We start from the raw sequence: 21,936 nt of genomic DNA on the forward strand, positions 1-21,936 counted from the left end.
ATAAATCAGAAGGGTCGCAAGGTGATCCACAGGATGGGAAAGTATAAAAATCTAAATAATTATAATTGTGGTTATTATTCAGTCTTTCCTCTAATTTTTTTCTTTATTTTTAAACTGACTCACTCCCCCGCAACTGGTGTTGTAGGGGGTTGCAACTAAACATTGCCAAAATGAGCCGAAAAGTTTGAAAGCCACTGAAAAATACTAACTTGCCATGCTGTAAAAAAAACAAAAAACAAACATAAAATAAGCTATAGAAATACAATAATCACTTGAGTGTGCGAGCAGCTTGAGATATTCTAATTTTGTTATGGTTCTTCTTTAGCGACAGTTTCAATTAAAGAGGGCACTTGCATTACTGTCGCAGCCCTCTTCATTCGTTACGCCATATCTAACGATTTCACGGTTCTCTGTCTCTCCTCCCCGTCAACCAGCAGGCAGTGCTGTGTTCACACTTGAGGCAAGTAGGAAAGCGTCTGGAACATTCCCTGTCTGCCCCACCACATTCAACAGGTGAGCGGTCAAAGAGAGTGGGGGGGGGGAGTGGGAGAGGGGAGGAGGGAGAGAGATCCGGAGCTGCACGAGAGTGAATAGTATGAAATATGATGCCCTGCCACTAGACAAAAGCTAGTCTGGTGACTCTAGAGCCACACATTCATATCCCACAGTCCAGGGAAAAAAAAAAAAAAAGGCTTTTTGCAACTCCATCAAGCTGTCACACTGCACTCACTGTACACTTTCCCCCCCTATGGACCCCATGTCTGAGTGGGAGAACAACAAATAGAGAACATAAATCCTGCCACAGTGCACGGGCCTTGGGAGTGGTGTGCTGGACAAAGTTATGTTCCCCAAGTTTGGCTGTCCCAAGCCTGGGTGTTGTCAATGCAGTAGGAAAGTCTAATAACAAGAATCTGTCCAATGTACTCCGTGTATATACAGTATATGTATATATGTGTGCGTATTTAACATTAATCTGAATCGTTTTGTCTCTCAGCAGAATTATCATTAGCAGTGGTCTATGATTAAATCCTTCAATGTGTATTGTAACTGCTGAAAGAGGAGGGACGGCTGACGCAGAGACTGAGATGAGAGACACAGTAACAATAGCAATTTGAAAGGAATGGGACAAAAACGGGGAGAGAGGGAGCTTATTTTTTGGGAGTAGATTGGATAGAATAAAAGATGAGTAACAAATTAAGAATAAAGAGACATGTAATTTTCCTGAGAAGGTAGTGTAAAATGCCCTACATCTTTGTATTGAAATATTGGTAAGCCTTGACTACCTATGCAACTATCTCGAGGGTGATTCAAAGAGCAAAGGCCATGTGTTAAACACTGGGATGACTTTTATACTCGGTTGGCAAAATCACATAACCTGGAGTTAAACCTCAACATGTTGCTGCAATAATAGTTCATTTGTTATGCAAAAACCCGAGGCACCGGGTTCACTGCCCTCTGCAAACACGGACATGTCGGTGCGCCCCTCCTCTGTGCTTCCCCTCCTCTGTGCTTCCCCTCCTCTCTGCCGCTGAGCTGCACCTTCATCCAGAGGCCGGGTGAACCTTATCTCTGAATGTGATGGCTGTGTTTTGAGGTTTGGCATGGGCTACAGCCAGAGTTTTCAGTTTCATAAGAGGTACAGGAAGAGAGTGTGGCCACTGCTTATCTACCCACTTACACAAGAGACGGAACACCAGGCTAAAAGCACACTAATAATGTTTAGGGAGGGTGAAACCTCGAGGGAGATATGTGACGTGACATTTCGTGTAAAACACAGCTGGATGTCGAAATGCCATTGTCATTCTGTCTTTGGCTTTTGTGATTAATGTTTTGTTAGCATCTATTTAAAGGGTCCTCCCCAGGGGTAAACATCTACTGTTCACACCTATAATGCATAACCTTGAATTGTGGTTTAAAAGACAAAAAAAAAAACATCAAAGGCAATGTGTGTGTGTGTGTGTGTGTGCATGTGTGTGTGTGTGTGTGTCTTCATGAGCCATGGTCACAGATGGAAGCCTGGGGGCAGAAACATTGTCATCGTGACCCAGGCTCATGTGCTTCAAAAAACAAAAAAACACAGACAAATGAGCCTGATCCATAGTCAACTAATTTGTGACATTTTTATCATCTAACATGTAATCTAACATATCTTACAAGATTTTGGTTTACTGGCTTTGTCAGACACCTTTGACGTGCTTCCAGTTCCCCTTTCGGGTTACCTAATGTGTGAAATGATGTGAGTTTCGGACACTTCCAGGAACCATGAAGTCGCGTAACAATTTGAGCAATTTGAGTCCTTTGTACTCCACTTGACCTTACTTGTGCATGTGCTCGAGGCCAGCGAAGACCATCACACTGTAGGACAGACCGCTCTGCACCAGGAAATGGAGGGAATACCTGCGAAGAGACAGGCAACATAAATAATACATTATTGATGCAAATGAGAAATACAAAAAGGAGCTGGGAGGCATTTAGTGTGTTGCTACAGGACGATTTGCTGTGGCTGACGCTTGGCGGCTCAGGATTCAGCACCAATTCTTTAGGTTTAAGCCGAGAGCTTCTGAATGCTGTCTCAGCTTACCACTGTATTCAAAACTGAACATTTTGCTGACATGGTTCATTCTTGGCTTGTTATTTACTGGAAAACGACACATGCTCCTAGCTCAGACCAGACTTTATTAGACTTTATTTCCTCACTGTATTACGGCCCACATCCTGTTTTGTTATCCCGTACTGCCATTCGGTCAAGGAAATAACAGCATTATGAAATCACAGTCACACCATCAGCCATGTGAACCTCCCCCCTCTTACTACCCAGAAATGTGTCATCTCCAGTCACAGGACAGCATGGTGACGATCACCGTCACACTATGCCCTAATCGATTCCCATGTCTTCCCCCTGCAAGATTCCTTAGATCGCACCATTGCAGGGAATTGTGTGTGAACGTGTGTCCATGTTGATCAAACATCCGCCTCTCTCCCTCCCCGTGAAGCACAAATACAGGGCACAAACACACAGTTCAAAAGCAGCAGCAGCAGCTACCAGATGGGTCTTTGAAGGGCACAGTGTGTGATGCTGCCGACGTCAAGCCCTCCAGGAGAGGAGAGATGCCACACTGTGTTTGCAGTGAGTCAACAAAGGGGGCAAGGGCATCAGGGGTTGGCAGGGTACAAGGGAGGATAGGCTGGGTGAACTAAATGAACTCTTTTTGCCCAGCAAAGAATGCAGTAATATCTGAGGAAGGCAGAGGGAACAGATATCTACGATTCTTACACAAAAGGACATTGTAAGCTCTGACCTGTTCGCTAGGGAAGTATAAAAACAAACATGACAATCTGTTCTCATGTCTAAAAAGCCAAAAAACAAACTCAGTCCCCTTTTGATGGAGGAAAACAGCTCAACAATCTCCAATTGTTTTCTCCAGTGACTTTCAACAAGCTTGTACGTCTGACAAAGAGGGAATGCATCCCAAAATAAACCAACATTCCACAGCATCCTCTAGGACCTGCAGCCAGGTGCCCTCTAAGACAGAACAGCATGAGAGAGAGTGTGTGTGTGTGTGTGTGTGTGTGTGTGTGTGTGTGTGTGTGTGTGTGTGTGTGTGTGTGTACAGTAGAAGTTGAAATTATTACGTGTGTGTGCGCACGTGAATAAAAGTGTGCAGATGAAAGTGTGTGTGGATGCTATCATGCATTACGCACAAGCAAGCTGCACTGGCAGAAGCTGACTGGGATCCTATAAACAACAAACATGTGCATGGCTCCGTGTTACTGTTACCTTACTCCACTTAGCAAGTTCATCAAATAATTTCATCCGTCTTTTTGAATCAGTGAGTTCAACCTTTGCATCATTATAAGGTAGAGTACTGCAAATCAGAAATGTAGGTGATAATAACACTTTTATTCTCGTAATTAATATATAATTTAGATAGTGTGACATAAAGCACTGAGCCAAGTACAATAAATAGCATATATTATCTTGGTAAAATGTATCTACTTATAGACATTTATATGGGTCTTTTAATTATTGTGGCAAATAAAACTCTCTGGCAAGCTTTCACAGACATACACACTTCATGTATTGATTGTTTGACCCTTTTGGAGAGAAGAATGAATTGTAGGAAACCTGAACTGTGTAATTAATGATTTCGTTTTCATTCTGAAAATATGCATCATCTTTTTTCTATCTGTGTCTGTACAGAAGAACACTATCCCCCTTGTCTTTGTGATGCATTTAAATATTTGAACTAGTACCCACTCACAGCTCAGTGATCATACTTGTGACCGATTCTATGTTTCACTTCCTCATTTTCTATACTAAGTTTTTGCTGTATGGCCAAAACGTAGTGAATATATCTTTAAAACTCCATAAACCAGATTGCAGTATGGTTACAGTAACGGTGCCGACATCCTCACCACTTTAAACCATTTTTCTCATGCTAAATTGATTCTTCAAAAGGTTGCTGATATTTGCTCACAGAAAGAGAGAGCTCCAACCATTTGGTGTAAATTTATCTTAAAAAGAAAAGAAAAAAGGCATTATTTATTACAGGTATCAGTCCATGCTTTCACCTTCATGTACCTTTATCAAGACATTTAACTACATGATAGTCTGGTTTTCCGATTCAGGAATGAATTATACAACACTAGCTCTCCCAGCCACAACAAATGATATCATCCAACCGCAGCAGCTCAGTGTCGAGTACATGAACCGTCTGTCGTCTGTTATCAGATGAAGCCCTCACCTTACCCCTCATCATCTATAACCTGATAATCAGGTAACATTTCACCTGGTTAGCATTTTCCGCTTGCTGGAAGCCTAGCTAATGTTTCCTGGGTTTGCTCCCTTATACACGTGCGTGCGCACACACCCGCACACACACACACACACACACACACACACACACACACACACACCGCCACTTTGAGAGGCACTCTGCCAGAGGTACAGTGGGTTGTCTATTACAGGGCAATAGCTTTCTAATTGGATATCAGTTACTACCCGATCGACCCATTTGCTTTGGCAAAGATGAGGAGAATGAGGACAGGGTGAGGGAGAATGAGAAAAAGGGAAGGGCCATGAGGGGAGCGGCAGAAGTGAGAGGAGAGAAACAGGGTGATGGCTGACAAGTCGCAAACAAGGACAAGGGTGTAGAATGAAGACATGAAAACAAAAGCAGAATAAGAAACAGCAAACTCGATGGGGTGACCTTTGAAAAGAAAGGTAATGAATGAAATACTCTTTACTGGAGACTGTATAAGTCGTTACTAATTGTTAAATAATTAAAAAGGTACTTTAGCTATCTATGAAGCCATTAATTAAATTTACATTAAATGACACAATTACCCAACGTGTTAGTTAATAATTCGTTTTTCATTATTCTGTTTCAATTTCTGAATAAATTAAAATGGAGAGCCAATAGGGCATGCACTTTCATTTATTATTCAATCTCTTCACCTTTTCTCTTTATGCAGTGTAGTCACAAAACCTGTTGTCTTTTGACTCAGGGATGTGACTCTGTCTTTGGCTAAAGACTTTTCACTTGACTAAAGGGTTAACTTGTATGTATAAAGTACAGCTGAAATTAGCCTGCAACTAAAGATGATTTTAATTTTCAATAAATCTGCCCTTTCTGACTAAACTAATCATTTAGTCTAAGAAATGTCAGAAAACAGTAAAAATGTCCATCACAGAGTGATTATTATACAGTTCACAGTCAGACAAAACAGAGAAAACTTCACACTGGAGAAGCTTTGAGAAGTTTTTCATTGACAGATAAGATAATTGATTCATTTTCAGGTATTTTGGTGATCAATTATCTCTCAGTAAACTAACTGATTAGTGACTTGAAATGACTTAGCTGTAGTTGAAATGATCAGACACATTCTCTGGGGTTTAGGAAGAAGCATTCTGGGAAATGTAGTAAAATAGAAATGGACAGGCAGGGCAGCAGTGGACACTTCATGATACTATTCCTTTCATTACAAAACATTACATAACATTTCATACCAATAACTGAGCCATGAGAATAACAATATCCTTTTAAAACAGTCCAACAGCAGTAACTGTAGTAATATATCTACAATTCTATGAAATTGGGACAAGGCCACAGTCTGCTGGAAAAGGATCTTACTAAAATAATTTTGTAAATTCAGAGGAAGGAAGGAAGGAAGTGGGCAGTGACAAGAAAAGCTGATCAACAGTGAGTGACTCACCAGCCAAAGCAGAAGAGAGCCAAGTAGAAGCCCAGCAGAGTGGCCACCACATGTCTGATGAAGGGACTGGTCTTACTGGGGTGGAGGTAGAGACGAAACCACACAGCCATCAGCAGGGCAAAAAGCTGACATGCCACAAAGTTAACCTGCACAGAGGAACACACAAAAACATTGTTACATATGAAGCCAAAAAAACTGATAGCTAGAGCTGAGCCAACTTCTGGGATTAGATCGACATTAAGGCAGATAAATAAAGGATGAGAAATAATGAGAGAGACAACCACAAAATTGACCTGGTTTACTGTGGAAATTGTAGAAATACAGAGGATATTATCACAGTGGGAACAAAGACTGCAAGTAGTATACAGAAGTACAGGTTCAAATTTTAAGTCAGAATTTTTCTGCTGGTGGAGCTTACAATCATGAAGTGTCGGCCATATTGTCTGCAGAAGGAGTTCACCGCTGTTGTTACTATAGCAGTCTACCTGCTTTTTTTCTGAAATCCCACCAACATGTCAAATTTTCTACTGAGGAGAAAATACACAGGACCTTGTTTACATCCAATTGCTAATGCAAGAGTGCTGACTCTGACCCTTAAGACTGTGTGGCATTTGTATGTCTATTACATGTTGCACTGAGGTCCATGAGGAATGACATATAATTTCCCTGTGTATATGTCAAGCATACAGTATGTGTGGAAATGAACCTGAACATGAAGATGCAACAACACAGGTATGATCCTTTTAAGAAATACCACATTCTATCATCCTTTGAACAATGAGACAAAAGACAATCTTTTTTTAAAAATATATTATAAATAGGGACAATTAATCGAAATATTATCGAAATATCATTGTGGCCAAGTGCAACATCCAAATCGCAGGAGCTGCAATTTTTTAGATAAAGGTAAAACGTATCAGAATTATGCATTGTGGTGCTACAGAGATGCCCCAGCCTATAAACCATATTCCATATTTGCTTCTGATATTTGCATATAATTATAATGCTATATTTCTACATCTCTTATTGTCAAACACATTCTGTATGACAAGTCATAGTAAAGCTGGGCTAGACTGGGTGTTTGAGACCTTGTTTCATCTGCTAATGTCTCCAAATGGTACAGCAAAGAGGCTTTACTCCAGACAATAGTGTGATTGACTGGATCCATCAAGGAGGGGACAATGGAAACCTCTCTGTTTGATTACTAACACTTTATCTCTACTCATCCTGAAGGAAGTGCATGTACATTATGTCCTATTGATCTGACTGGATCATGTTATCCTGTCAATTTGATTATTTTAAGACTTTTTGATGAAACCTCCCTCATGACCACGACACCCCTTCTGTAGACACTTCTTTTCCAATTATCACTCACTGACATCAGTGCTGTAGGTATTACACAGTGTTGAGGGCATGTGTATGTCCTTTCAGCCTGTGCAGAGTGATGACTCAGGGGTAGGGTTTGATGTGTCTTGTGTTGTGCTATTAATAATCTTTTCCTCACTCTTATCATCACATCGTGCACTTGCGCAAACACAAACACAAAGGCTTGGTGATTTTTTTCTCCATCTCCTCTCTAAGTCTGTCCTCTCTGCCTTCAATCTCCCTTTACAAATGCAAATACACAGAAAAATCGATCATACAAGGCGTGTATTGGTAACTGTGATGCAAAAGCTATTATTTCAGCGCAATGACATCCCGTCTCATTTGTGGTCATACATGGTCATCGACGGTTCACTTTTTTTTTTTATTAAACCCAGACTAGATTATATTGTAACTGTTTAACGGCTGATTTGGGACAAAGGAGAAGCAGATGCAAGACTAATCGAACAAATCATTACAACTTAATACTGTAAAAAGGTGAAATGAACACTTATCCTCTAAGAACACTTCATTGTTTGATGTCACGTTAAGTCATGCATGTCTGAAGATATAATGGCCCGTCCATGTATATAGGTCATGTTAACAGATCCGTCTGGCCAGTAAGCAGTGAAAGGCTACAGACACCATGAGTACCATCCATTATCTATGCAACCTGCATGATTAATGAGAGAGAGAGAGAGAGACACGGAGAGAGAGAGACAGAGAGAGAGAGAGGGGGGGGGGAGGGGGAGAGGGACAGACATAGCCTTAAGCATGTGGGCCCTTTAAGTCTGCACGGCTAACAGATGTAGTAACAAATGATCTGCGGCATTAGCCTGTATGAGTGTATTATATCAGATGGCATTTGGCACAGAATATCGGGGTTTTTGTTTTGCCATGTAAACATGAATAAACACACACAAACAAAGCACGAGAGCCTCAATAACAGGAGCTGGCCTCTGTTGTTCTTCTATTGTCATGAATGGTATTGTTCAAGGGAGGATCCCAATTGGGACTAAGATGAGTATAATTAACAAATAATCTAGCAGGAGAACCTAAAACAAAAGGCTGTGTGCTGGTCCTGATGCCACTATCCGAGCTTAGCCCAAAGGCAAACTAAAAACAAGCAAAATCTAAGTAATCCACTGGCCATTTGTTTTCAACCAAGGTGAGTCATTTTAGCCGCAGATAGTGTTTCTATGGTATCTAAAAGCAAACTGCCAGTCGACTATCTATCTCTCTACAGTATCTGCTATGAATCAACAACAACCCAACCCAGTTTTGCGCCAATAAAGATTATTTTTTATTGACACCGACTGCTACTTCCCTCATTCAGCCATGAATAATACAGTAAATAGGCCTCGTTTTCATCGAAAATCAATCCCTGACCCATGTGAATGTGTGAGCGTTGGGCAATCTGTAGTGTAACAAATCTGGCAAAATGAGAGCCAGGTTCAACTGCAAATCGCCCACTCCTCCTTTTAAACCTAAACTGCTAAAAACAAAATGAGATGTTTTGGTAATGACAGCGAATCACATCAGAAAGACCTCCTCCGGCTTCCTCTTCTCATGCGAGCCTCTTTTTCCAAACAGTGTTTACCAAATCCACAGCTTTGGATGTCATTTCATGCTTTGATTACTTCAAGCTGCTCTCTTGCTGAAGAAGCCGTCGCTTGTTGGTTGGCTGAATGAAAAAGCTGACTTGCCAGCCTGTGTGCCTGCCCACAGGATGACTGACTGGTTCGTCTGCAAACCGGCACACATGCCCACACTTGCTATAGTCGCTGGTTTATCGAAGTGACCCATACAAGCAAAAATAGCCAGTAATGTCATATAGTTAAGATGGTTACGGCATGAATCAAGCTTGTTTCCACGTGCATACTAATGTGCATGCCTCCACAGCGACAAACAAAACCAAAGACAAACATATCTTATACAGTATGTTGTTAAAAGATTTTAAGAATGTATATAATAAATAGTTAATAGCAACTACTGTTCAAGCGTTTGTGTCCTTACAAATGACTTTAAGAGTGAGCTGGAGGAAGTACAGCTTGGGTCTGTGCAACAGCCTGAGAGTAAATGGGTGTGAAATCAGCCCCTCCCTGAATATCTACACATTGCTTAGTGAGGAAGGAATTTCATGTAGGAGACTGGAAGGGCGTGACAGAGGAACTGTATTGTTCAAGGCACAAGCAAAGTCAAGCTACGGGTGACTACATGAAAGCTGATCGTGTGGCAAAAGCTAAGAGCTCTCTGTAATATGAAGAATAAGAATAAGACTGCGGTGGTTGACTTTTTACAGTAACTGCTGTAGAGTAAAACAGAGATTGGAACTACAAGATAACAGCAAGTGGCTTCGTGAAAAATCTGTTATGACCTCTTTGACATACACCCATCATTTACTCTAGGGGCATAAAGAGGAATAAAGTTGATTTTGCAACAAATTGTCTGTTTGTCCAAGACCACGCACCTCAGTCCAAAAAAAGCTATAAAACACAACATGACTTGTTGTGAAATGAAAAAACCAACAGAAGTCAAAATTGACAGAGCAACCAGGACACACATTTAATATTACGCTAAAATACGATTTACTAACACAAACCCGCTCAGTGTTCAAATATCCAATGTGTTTGTTGATAAGATTAGCTAAGCCTGCTTTTCAAAGAGCCATCTCTGGTGGTTGATGAGAAGCGTGGAAATCGTCCTGTCCGACCATGAAACAGCCGGCTGTTGTTGTCTCATCGTGCAGGCTTGTAATTGGACCTGTTGATTACTGGCTGCTTTATCAGAGATTTCAGGTGCCTTGAAGCTGCATTAACTGACACACAAGAACGATTAACGAACGGGGGGGAAACATCTATAATGAGGCAGCACGTGAGAGGCTTATTTTGTTCCCTGTCACACGATCCCAACATGCATGTGATAATACACGCATACCAGGTGTGAAATACGAACAAGCGACAATCTGCATCTTAACACTTCTATTCCCATTCCCATGGTGTTTATGCTTATAATATCAACACCTATTAGGTACTCATGATGACCATACGTCAACTAATCCAAAGTATCATTATGAAAACTAAATTAACGCCTTGCAGTATCTCTCAGCACCCTATGCTATGTGTCACTTCAGTTCAGCAGGGAGTCAAGACCGATGATTGCTTTTGGGTAGATGACAGGAGTGATTCAAATTATTCAGGGTCTGTCCTCAGCTACTGGAAATGTCAAAATGTTCACAGTAACAAATGCCAAAGTATCACTTTATCTGCGTTTCTGAATGGAGCTAAAAAAAATCACTAAAAGCATAAAATGTTGTGATGTAGTAGATTGACACTGGAAATGAATGCCAGCAGTTGGGTGATCAAGTGTCAAAGTAAATATAACAGTTATTTTGCCTGAGTAGCAGTTACACAATGAAACCACATGCCAGTGGACTTGCTACATTTCACTCACAGATGTGGTTTTACACTGCGAACTGACGCAAAAGCATCACATGAAAAGACGCCTTCCTCGGGTGACTGAGAGCTCAACGCGCTGCAACTGAAGAAAAACACATGTAAAATGGACAAAACAAAAGCATCTTATAAAAACACATCAATTTGACAACACATGCGCTCTACATACACACGACACAACCGAAAACAGAAACACGTTGCAAGTAGCACAGACAACAAGAGAACTGTTTTCGGGGGGGGGGCAGAAAAAGAGTTTTGAACTAAGCTGCGACGTCCTTGTTGTTCAGTGCCTTGGGAAGTCAATAAAATTGGCTACTCATCAGCTGTGTTGGGAAATTAGCTAAGGTGTAAGTTCGATTGTGTGATTCAGATATTATTACAGATATCTGTTGTTAACCTCTCCTCAGTCTTTTCCCTCATTGCCAATTCAAATCATTTTAGCTCATGCTACTTGCAGCACGTTTGTCCATTTAGTTGTGTTATGCGTATTTGCAATGCTTTTTTTGTCTATTTGTCTGTGTTGTGAGTATTTGCAGGGTGTTTCTTTATTTGGTCGTGTTTTGTGTATTTGCAGCACATTCATCTATTTGGCTGTGTGTTGTGTATTTGCAGGGCGTTTCTTCATTTGGTCGTGTTGTGTGTATTTGCAGTGCATGTGTTGTCGAACTGGTGAAGGTGTTTTCTTTATTTGCTTGCGTTTTTGTCCATTTGCATGTGTTGTCTTGCGCTGTAGTGCATTGAGCTCTCGGGGCCACCGTACCTTCCACATATATGCAAAGAATTGTGGGGTATTCAGCAGTTGCTAATGCCCTCCTTTTACAGCAAGTTATGGTAACACGCTAATGTTAGATAATACACTGCATGACAAAAACAAAGGGACAATATCACTCTTTGTGAAAAGACAAGGCTAAAAGTGTTTTCCCTCAGCCTGTCGCCAGAGTTAGAAATAGTATTTTACTGAATAAACATTTTGCAACAGACAAGCTCCTGTGCCAGGGTGCGTTGTTTCTTCATTCATAATGCATGGATCTCCTCTTCTATTATTGATTCATTCTGAAGCCAACCTTACCCTGGGGTAAAGCACTCTTATTGTACAGAATGTAAGATCTGTGCTGCAGAACAGTTTGTAAGAGATTCAAAGGGAGACAAAGAAAAAGAAAAAGCCACCAGTTTGGATAAATGCACTGCAGCAAACCCACTGAAATATGTTCCTTTGGGGGGGGGGGGGGGGGGGGCGCGACGACTACATAGAGTGGGAAAAAGACTAAATTGGAGAGAAACACTGAATGAACTTCAAGTGCAACTGTGGTGCAAAAACCATAGAACTACGCAATTACTAGCAAACAAGGGCCGGAAACAAAAGTTGAACAGTCTGGGATTTTCTGTAACTTCTAAAAAAGCCGCATCAAGGTTTTCTTGGCAGATGACACACACAATTATTCCTTTCTTTCCTTTCTTCTCACCTGTGTTAACAAACCCGTCTAACACAACATTTGCTCCAAAAGCTTAAATAAGACCCACTCCAAACCGGCTTGTTGAGAACACACCCTTAAACAAGAACTCTTTCCCTCCACCCATATCCACTATGCTCCCACTTTCTCTCAGTGCCGCAGGAGAGAGCCTTCGCAGATCAATCGCATGTCGTTACGGTGTGTATGGATCAGAGAGGCACAGAAGGTGAGAGAGTGCATGCAGATGTTTTGATGGGTAGCAGGCGCCGGTGAGCGATTAGCACTTCAGGGCAGAAAGCAGTCAGGCAGTTTCTCCTGTCAGCCGTGGCACAGGGTTGAGCTCAGATTTAAGAAGCGACATTATAGACCGACACACAGAAAGAGGCAGACTGAGAGAAGATGAAGGAGAGGGAGGAAGTCATTGTGGATGCAATGGAAGACAGAGATAAGCCAGTTTCCTGAAGCTCATTATTGAGTGAAATACAGTGTGCATGTCTCTCTGTCTAGTGTACGTGTGAGGGAGAGAAACATCAAGCCCCTCGGGGGCTCGAGCACTGCTGTCATCCTAACACCACGTTCCCGATTTTTTTCACCTTTTTGTTTCCCTGTCTTTCCTGAAATGATCACCAAAAAGGCTGATTGGGCTTCACCCACAATCATGATTTCACCACAACAGTCATAATGCCACTGTAACTGCCCCTGGCTTGTGTTTCAGTCCACCTTATCGACTGGACATGTCCCATTAGAGAGAGCAGCTGCAGCCAGGCAGAGAGGTTGTGAAGAAACGAGCGATGACAAATGAGGAAACAGAGAGATGATGAGTTATTTGTCATCTGGGCGCAGTTTTTCCTCTTTCCTTTCATATAAAAAGAAGATCCAGAATCACCTATTTATCCTTGAGGGACTCTGAATATCTGCAGCAAATGTCACAGCAGTCAATCCAATCGCTAGATATTTCACTCAAGAACCAAAAATATCAACCTCACGGTGGCTCTAGAGGAAAAGTCTGGGAAACACCAAAGTCATAATCATCATCTGGGAAGCATGGTAGAAATGGAGGTTGATTCAATAGTCTAAAAAAAGAAAAGGGTCACACACATCTCAGGAGCAGGATTTAAATAAGAGCAATATGATGCAGGAAATGAGAATCCACATCCAATCTTGGTACTTTCTAATTTTTATTTAGCCGTCTGTGTCAGTGTGTGTGCGATGAGAAGACTAGAGAAAATGCAGGAGGTTCTCTAGGGGCACTGAGACAGATAAGGATCTGAATAAAACTGGCTTGTTCAGTCTGAACTACTGTCTATAGGCGCAGGACACCTATCCCATGAGAGAGCTCTTTGCTTAGGTAATGAATTTCACTCAATGAGCCCGAGTAGCATCACACAGACACACACACAAACACACACACACACACACACACACACACACACACACACACTACTGAGGTAATATAATTTTTCATAAGTAGTACTCTTCTCTCCCCTCCCCCTGCATGGTCTGTGTTTAGCCCAGTGAGACGAAAATAGTTCCCTCTTACAGGGAGCAGTGTATGCTTCCCTATCCAAGCTTTACCCACAACGACTGGTGGGTTCCTGTTTGTGCATGTGCGCCTGCATCTGTTTGTGTGCATCTACACAAAGTGGGAGATAAATTTAGACAGTCATTAGCATAAAACCCTTTTTTCCATGTCATTAAGTCACACCACCGCACCCCCCCACACACACACACACATACCCCCCATTCCTCCACCCGTACAGCTTATGTGGCACTACAGTCCCGTTCTGCACAGTCTCATTTCATTTCCATCAGCTGTAGTCCACAATGACTCATGCAGATTCACGGCGCTGCTGCCAGCGTGGAGGGAGGGAATCAAAGGCCTGAAGTTAAACTCAACTAGTGTCACCGTCTGAATTCTAAGGGCTATGGCTATGGAGCATAGATAGTATATTACATATATGCAGGTCCTTATCCTCTTTAGGGAGCTAGAAAGAGCAGTGATGTTTAATTCCCACAGAGAGATTAAAAACAGCTGATGATATGAGTGTTTGCAAATGTTATAAAGGGTGCGGATGAAGCAAGGAAGAGCGAGAAAAGAAAAACGCTTAGAAAATTTTTGCTAAATATAGGAAACGTGCAGGAGACTGTACAAGCACAGACCGTAACTTATTACTGTTTATGAAGCAATAAATTCAGGTTTCAATCAGAAACATGGGAGAGAAGATCGTAGCAAGAAAAGCCAGCTGGAGAATGCACATTCTGCTCCATCCTCTGCCATTCAGCCCCATTCCTAGCTGGAGAGAAATGAGAGCAGTGAAGGGTCTGCCAAACACACACACACACACACACACACACACACACACACACTCTAGCAAACAAACACATGTGCATGTAGTCACACTACCTGCAGCCAGACAAAGACACACGCAATGTCATGACTACTTTAGTCTTGGCTGACAAATTTGGCACAGCTGGTCACGGCTCCTCAAGACAAACTGACTTTTGTGTGTATGTGTGTGTGTGTGTGTGTGTGTGTGTGTGTGTGTATGTGTGTATGTGTTCGCGTGCACAGTGAAACTAGATCATGCTGAGAGGATGGGAACAGCAGTATTCTTGTTATTTGCATGATGAGTTTGTTGCACTGTTTTGTGTTTACGTGGAAGCAGCAATAGATTTACTACAATACTTAAAAAAAAGCTTAAAATGTGGTTGTGTTGATGCTGGAAATCATGAGGAAAGTGCCAAGGGGGGATAGAAGCAGCCCAAAGGAAGCATGCACTGATGCGTGCGTACACACAAACACACACACACATACACACACACACACACAGGAGTGTTAAAGCCTGCAGCGTGGCACTCTCCCTCTCTGAGCTGATCCACAGATCCCAGTCAGCCTCTACGGTCAAGCTGGCTATTAATAGCCAAACAATCAGCCATTCCCCACAAGGCAGCCAGCATCACTGGGCCAGAACCAAGCACACAATATATATGTGTGTGTGTGTGTGTGTGTGTGTGTGTGTGTGTGTGTGTGTGTGTGTGTGTGTGTGCTTTCTTTAAAAATGCACGAAACAGACCCACACAAAGATTATAGGGCTGCTTTTGGTCAAATGTGCTCTGAGCAGTCATCCTGGTTCAATGGGAGAGCTTCGCGATGAAGTAATGTTATCGCAGCAGGATACAATTACAGTGATGAGTGACTTTGGCTTATGTGCATACTGTATGTTACCATGTCAGTGCAAAAACAAACACAGAGCAAACGAGGAACAGGAGGAAGGGGAGAATGAAGGAGAGTAAGTGACAGAGTAAGAGTAATTAACCAACATTCTTTATAGAAAAAGTCCGATGTGGGCGTCTTCTTCTTCTTCTTCTGCTGTCCCTTTACATTTCTCAATGAGCTTTGTTTGACCCCGCTTACCCCCTTAGATACATGCAAACAACTGCCAACCATTAAGTGTATATAATCAAATATGTATTTATATTTGTTGGCACCATTACAGAGATACAAGACAAACAGAGATATGAAATGATCAGCAGTATGTCTGAATGAAAAATGTAGTACGCTCCACAGAATGTTTTGTAGGGTCTAAACCAATAAATTGATGAAACTGTTGCTGACTGATGATGTCGCGCCTTAGATATATTCCTGCTGCCTGTGGATGCATGTCGCGAGCACAGTGCTGAATAAAGTAAACGCATTAACATATACACAAGTGGCATTGTTTGACATCTACTTTTGATATGCACATAACTCTTAGCAAACAAATGCCAGTGGTGCAGCCATTTGATTTATAAAATGACTCACTTGCACAAATAGACACAGGGAAAGAGACTTTTAAAAAAGAGCCCTCAACAGGAAATGTGGACAATTTTTGGAGCAAACAGACTTGCCAGTGGATGCTACTGTTATTTTCTTGGTTTTCAGACATCAGTAAAAATGAATGACAGTGAACTCCGGCAGTCTATGCAAGTGTAAAAGAGGGATATTGTACAGTCAGAGAAGCAAGGTGGCTGTTATTTATCCATAATATTTAGCACATTCAAGCAGATTTTACAGCTACATTTCCAAAAAGGCTTTTGACAGGCCGCAGAGAATGAGCCTGAACGTACTGCACCCCGCTGATGGCTGTAAATGCTGATAGAGAATGATATTAAATCATGTTTTTATAGTTGAGAAGCGAGAGTCAAGGCCCTTATGCAAAGCACTACGCGCTAACATTTTGCAAAACAAAAAAAAACCCCAACCAATAAACCAAAACTGACCAGAGCCAGAAATGCAAGATAATTTGTCAGTAACCATTTTTCCATTTAAAAAAAAAAAGAAAAAAAAAAAAGTTGTGTAGATTTTTGATTTCATGCAGGATGTGGCATGTGGGGCCGATGCAGCTGAGAGAAAAGTGAGTCAGAGTCAAATTCTTCATCAAGGGGCAAAAACACCAAGCTACCGCCTGCTCGTCACTTCACACGTCATTGCATTCACACAGTGCTGCTGAAGCACAAATCCTGTTACTCATGAGACTATGCCTGTAATATCTCAGACAGCCTCCAACCAAACTTTAATCACCACCTTCATGTTTGAACACGAGGCCACAGCTGCAGATCCTCAACATGGTGTGTATAAATGTTGCCGTGCATGATCAGTCTTGCTTGGAGAAAAATAGGCTTTGAAACGGCTTGAATAATGATGCAGTGCAACTTGCTGTAATCAGCATACAGTATCTCTCTATCTCTCGTCTTTGATTCATGCTTCACTCGTCAGTCTGCATGTTTCTGAAAAAGTTACTAGACTGTAACTCATTACTTAAAAATGGAAATTGGTCATCCCGGAACATTTTGTCCTCTCTCTGCTGGACTACCAGTCCTGTCGCTCTGAGGTCTGAACCCAGAGGCAAGAACACCCAACAAATATATAAGCCATCATTAATGAAGACTGAGCCTCCCTGAGAACCATTACAGTACATTCCAGTACACAAACAACTGCCTGTGTGTAACTTTTAGAGGACACTAAACACAGAAGAAAGATACTTAGACAAGCAGTAAAGAAGAAAAAAAAACAAAAAAAACATGCAGCACAGAGCACCTTAGTGTTTCAGAAGCCCCAATCCTCAAGAACACAAACATGCCAGATCAGGTTAGTCAACTGTTCAAGAGTTAAATGGACTTAAGAGACATGAGCCGTAAGAGCAGCTCCCAAATTTGACTTATATCGTCAGTTAATGTAAGGCCCGTGTAATTAAACCTACAACTCTTTAACAATAGGTTGTGAGTGAAGGGGAAGTGGCACTGACTCCAGACAATATTCCTAGCTTTGGCAACCACTAACTGGATGAAAAAAGAAAGCACTCAGTTGCTATGATACAGCAGCATATATGCAAAAGTCCAAGAGTCCTCAGTGGTGTGCTGAGAGTGGCGAGACAACCTTTATACAACAGATCTTCAAAAGTGACTTAGCACTCTGGCAGGAATCTGCAGTCAAGTAGTCAAATGACCAGTTGTAAGTGTTGACATCGAGAGTGGAGCGTTGGGGCTTAATAAAGACTGTGCAATTCACAATAAAAGTCCACTTAAAACCTTAAACCTTCACAATAATGTTCAAGTATCAGAACTGAACAGGGGGCAAAAGGCAGTTGTTTTTTTTTGTTTTTTTTTTTACAAAAGTCACAAAAGACTGAAAATGCTTGGCAATTGTTACATAAGCATGTTAAGTAACTGACATTTGCTGGCTGAGTGAATGTTCTGTGGTTGTTCTACTATGTTATTGCTCAGATACTGTATGTCACTACTGACGACATCAACTAAGGCCCAATTCTCACTGGAAGATCTCTCATCTGAAGCCATGTCCCATTGATGTCTGTAATTTACATCTGGGTAGAGAAGTAATCATCAAACTGAGTGGTATACTCCTTTACGCGTGGATTATATGGTCACTTGTGGCACAGGTGATCAGGGTCAAGGAAATCAATAGCAGATGGCCCTGCGGAGTAAACACTGTTAATCAATTCCGCATTTAGTGGCTGAACTTTTCAGATGATAGCGCAACTTGTAGTCAGTGATGATCAATACTCAGACTGACCATTTAGTGGAGCAGAGAGCCACTGAAAAATAATGAAACGGAGGGTTGGTGAATGAGTCTTATCTGTTCCTATGAAGGCGATTTAGCTGAATGCCCTCACTCACTTATTTCAATGGAGTTACAAGTGACAGTGCAAAGTCACACTGATAAATATTCATGTCCTTTCATTTATACTGGATGCATCTCCTTCATCCTGTTGGACTCGTGGCCAAGCACAGTGAATAAACCAGAAAGGAGCAGCTGTCGCACATAATCTAACAGTTTTGTAGAGACCACATTGACCTCAGCAATATGGTCACATAGATGCTAGCTGGCCTGGCCTGAAATTGAATAGAAGAGCTAACAAAATTTGTGAAATGCCTTGGAAACGGACTATCAGATATCAAAGTGAACTGTGGAGACCCTAACCAGAGGCAAGTCTTCAAAGCTGCTCTTGCTTGTTATTCATCTACAAATTTGCAACATCAAATATGTCTAGTTGCTTGGCCTGTACAGTCATTTGCAGCAGTTAAGATGATTCCCTCTTTTTCTACACTGTACCATGCAAACAACCTGGGACTCCAAGTCCAACAGTGCAAGGCTTTTTTTTTTTGTGGCACAGAAACCCAATTCACCCTGAAAACACGCCACCATTACCAATGGAACTCATGAGTTAGTAGGCTGAGCCATGTGGACATCCACTTTTGTGGCCACAGTGAGTACTTCAGAGTGAGGAGGGATGACAGATGCACAGATTTCCCAGCCTATCTAAATCTAGTGAAACAGCAAGCCTGTGTGTTTTGCTCAATTACAGGGCACTAAACAAGATACATCAACTACATTTTTCCCTATATCTCTGATAACATAACACGGGCCTTGTTTGGCATGTGATTGATGCTTTTAGTATAATGGCTGTGCAACACCATGACTGCAGGCAATAAACCCTCACCCATGGAAGTCACAATAATGCTTTAACCCTAACAATACAGGACAAAAGCACGGTAAATATGATCAAACAGGCTCAGTGAGGCAATATGGCATTAATAAAATAAAATTGTGTTAAACTCTGCAAAAAAAGATAAATGAATAAAAAGTCCAGAGAGTTTAAGGGCACACACTAAACACAAAGATATCTACTTCAATATTACATAATGACCCATTATCAGATCAATACAGATTATTTGTCTTCATCCCAAATTAAATATTGTACAGTGTTATTTATACTGGGTAAACATGGGAATTGCATGACCCTCTGGCATAGTCATACTGTCAAAGGTTCAATCCTTCTACTTCGCAACAGACAACCTTCATTAAACACAAGATCATAAAGTCTGAGCCACCTTTATCAAGAACTGCTTATTTGTAACCATTACTGCGTTATCAACCATCCAGTAATGTTAACAACATAGCCAAGTCTTTCCATATTCCCCAGGAGGAATCACACATGCTTGTGTTGTTGATTGTGCACCACAATAACGGCAGCAGTCAGCAGCACTCCATTAGAGAGAGCCAAGGGGAAAGAAATCAATTGGAGGGATAAGACTCCCCAGAGGGCAGCCAATTAAAGACAAAGGGGAGGTAGGGAAACTCTGACGAGACCCGAGGGCTTAAACGTAAGACAAGTGGTCCCGAGCTCAGGGCTTCGGGGACTCAGTAAGCGGCGAGAGACCTTTGAGGGAAGCCAACATGAGATTCTTCGGGCACAGCTATCCAAAAACCTTACGACCCTTCAAAAATCCACTCAAAGATGGAAATTTTAACATTAGGGCTAATGAGATTAAAAGTGTGATCGCTTTACAAGGATCCAGAGATTTTATGAATAACTTTGAGTGACGTGACCCACCCATTCATTATATGACAGTATTAGAGTTGTATCACTGATAGCAGGGAATTGTCAGTGGATAAAAGGAGAGCTAGGAGTCAAACCCTCAGTACTGTGTGGGCTCACAGGCCTACAGGACAATAGCCTGGTGGAAAATGCAGCAGCAACAACAAAAGAAGGCTTGTTATCATGATAAAAGATGTGGCTGTCGACTGACAAACTGCAATCCAATATGTCACATAAACAGAAGACTGATTGTACAGCTGGGCAGCGAGCCTTTTGTGACCGCAGGACACACAGCAGCACCACCTCTGCACTGTGAGCTGGTACCTATGAGGCTGCATCATTATATTCAACATTGCTGGCTCACTGGAATGATTGATGAGCTACAGAGCCAACATGTTGGCTGCATATTCCTCAATAGAGGCATTAGAAGCATTACGGTTCTGCTATTCTGAGATTAAAAAAAAAAAGAAAAAAAAAAGCAAAGCTGGAAAACTGACATTTTCTTTTGTTGTGTGATTTAAGTATGGGACACAAGAGAGAGCAATGTCGTCTTCTGGCTATCATTTCTCTGTAAGTAGAGGCACTCTAAGCGCTCCTAAGAGACGTCCTGCAGATGCAGGTGAAAACCTAGAGAATGCAAGCATCAGAAAACTTTACCAAGTGAAGTCACCTTTCCCTCGAAAATTTAATACAAAGAACAAGAGCTACAAAATGCAAACTAAATATTGAAGGACACATGTGACTGCACACAAATAACATGATGATGATAAAAAACACAGGGACCTGTTGGTACCGTAAGGGCACAAACCCTCAGAAATATATTAGGATGCAAGACAATGAGGAGATGAACAAACAAACAGTATTTTGTGAAGGTTCATTGTGTATGTGAAGGAGCCAGTGGAGGAGCCCAGCTGCTGCATATTGAAACAGCTGCAGCTGTAGAATGACTTCACAGCTGATAATACAAGCCAGTTACAAAAGTCCTTTCTCAGAGGAAAAAATTCCTCCAAGGTCAGCAAAAAGAGGAGATGCCTTAAATTAGATGTTTCAGGTGGACAAACCAGGGCTTGTTTTAAAGTTTTTCAAGCTAGTATTTAAACCACAGCTTTGGCAGTTAAATAAAGTACCAAAGTCTGTGGCATTGAGTCATATATCTGTTGATATTTTCCTTTTGAAACAGCATATTGTGCTTTGTGATGATATGAAGGAAAACACAAAAGTGGACCCCGAAATCAAACCTTGTGGCACACCACAAATGAAGTCAGCATGGAAAACATACTGGTTGCACATTGCCCATAATCTGCCATGAATAATAGTGTTAATGCTGCCTAATATCAAATGTTATGCTAAGGTTTAAGGGACTGAGATAGAGCAGTATAACATTTACATTTAAAAAAAAGAAAAAACAAAAAGTAAGTCTGTGTGTTATGTGGTGAAATAAAAGACAACTAAACTTTTTTTAGATAAAGAAAATAGTTGCTGACAGAAAAGTTAGCTTGAAATCAGGCCTGGACTCCAGCAGGCATTAGAAGGTATAAAGCAATAGCTGAACAAGTGGCTGTTTAAACTATAAGG

The 21,936-nt window shown here is 41.5% G+C and overlaps 1 protein-coding gene across 1 annotated transcript in view; it reads right to left on the reverse strand.

Moving 5' to 3' along the window:
- mboat2a (membrane bound O-acyltransferase domain containing 2a) overlaps positions 1-21,936 on the reverse strand; it is a 40,410-nt gene that overhangs the window by 14,625 nt on the left and 3,849 nt on the right. The window contains exons 2-3 of the mRNA XM_023393738.2: positions 6,217-6,362; positions 2,320-2,397 (exon numbers count right to left, since the gene is read on the reverse strand). Of these exons, the coding sequence (XP_023249506.1) occupies positions 2,320-2,397; positions 6,217-6,362 (224 nt within the window). The remainder of the gene's footprint in view (positions 1-2,319; positions 2,398-6,216; positions 6,363-21,936) is intronic.

The sequence above is a fragment of the Seriola lalandi genome, unplaced genomic scaffold (genome assembly GCF_002814215.2).
Source record: "Seriola lalandi dorsalis isolate HSWRI2012SDOR001 ecotype SW California unplaced genomic scaffold, Sedor1 jcf7180002054942, whole genome shotgun sequence".
In the NCBI taxonomy this organism is placed as follows: Eukaryota; Metazoa; Chordata; class Actinopteri; order Carangiformes; family Carangidae; genus Seriola; species Seriola lalandi.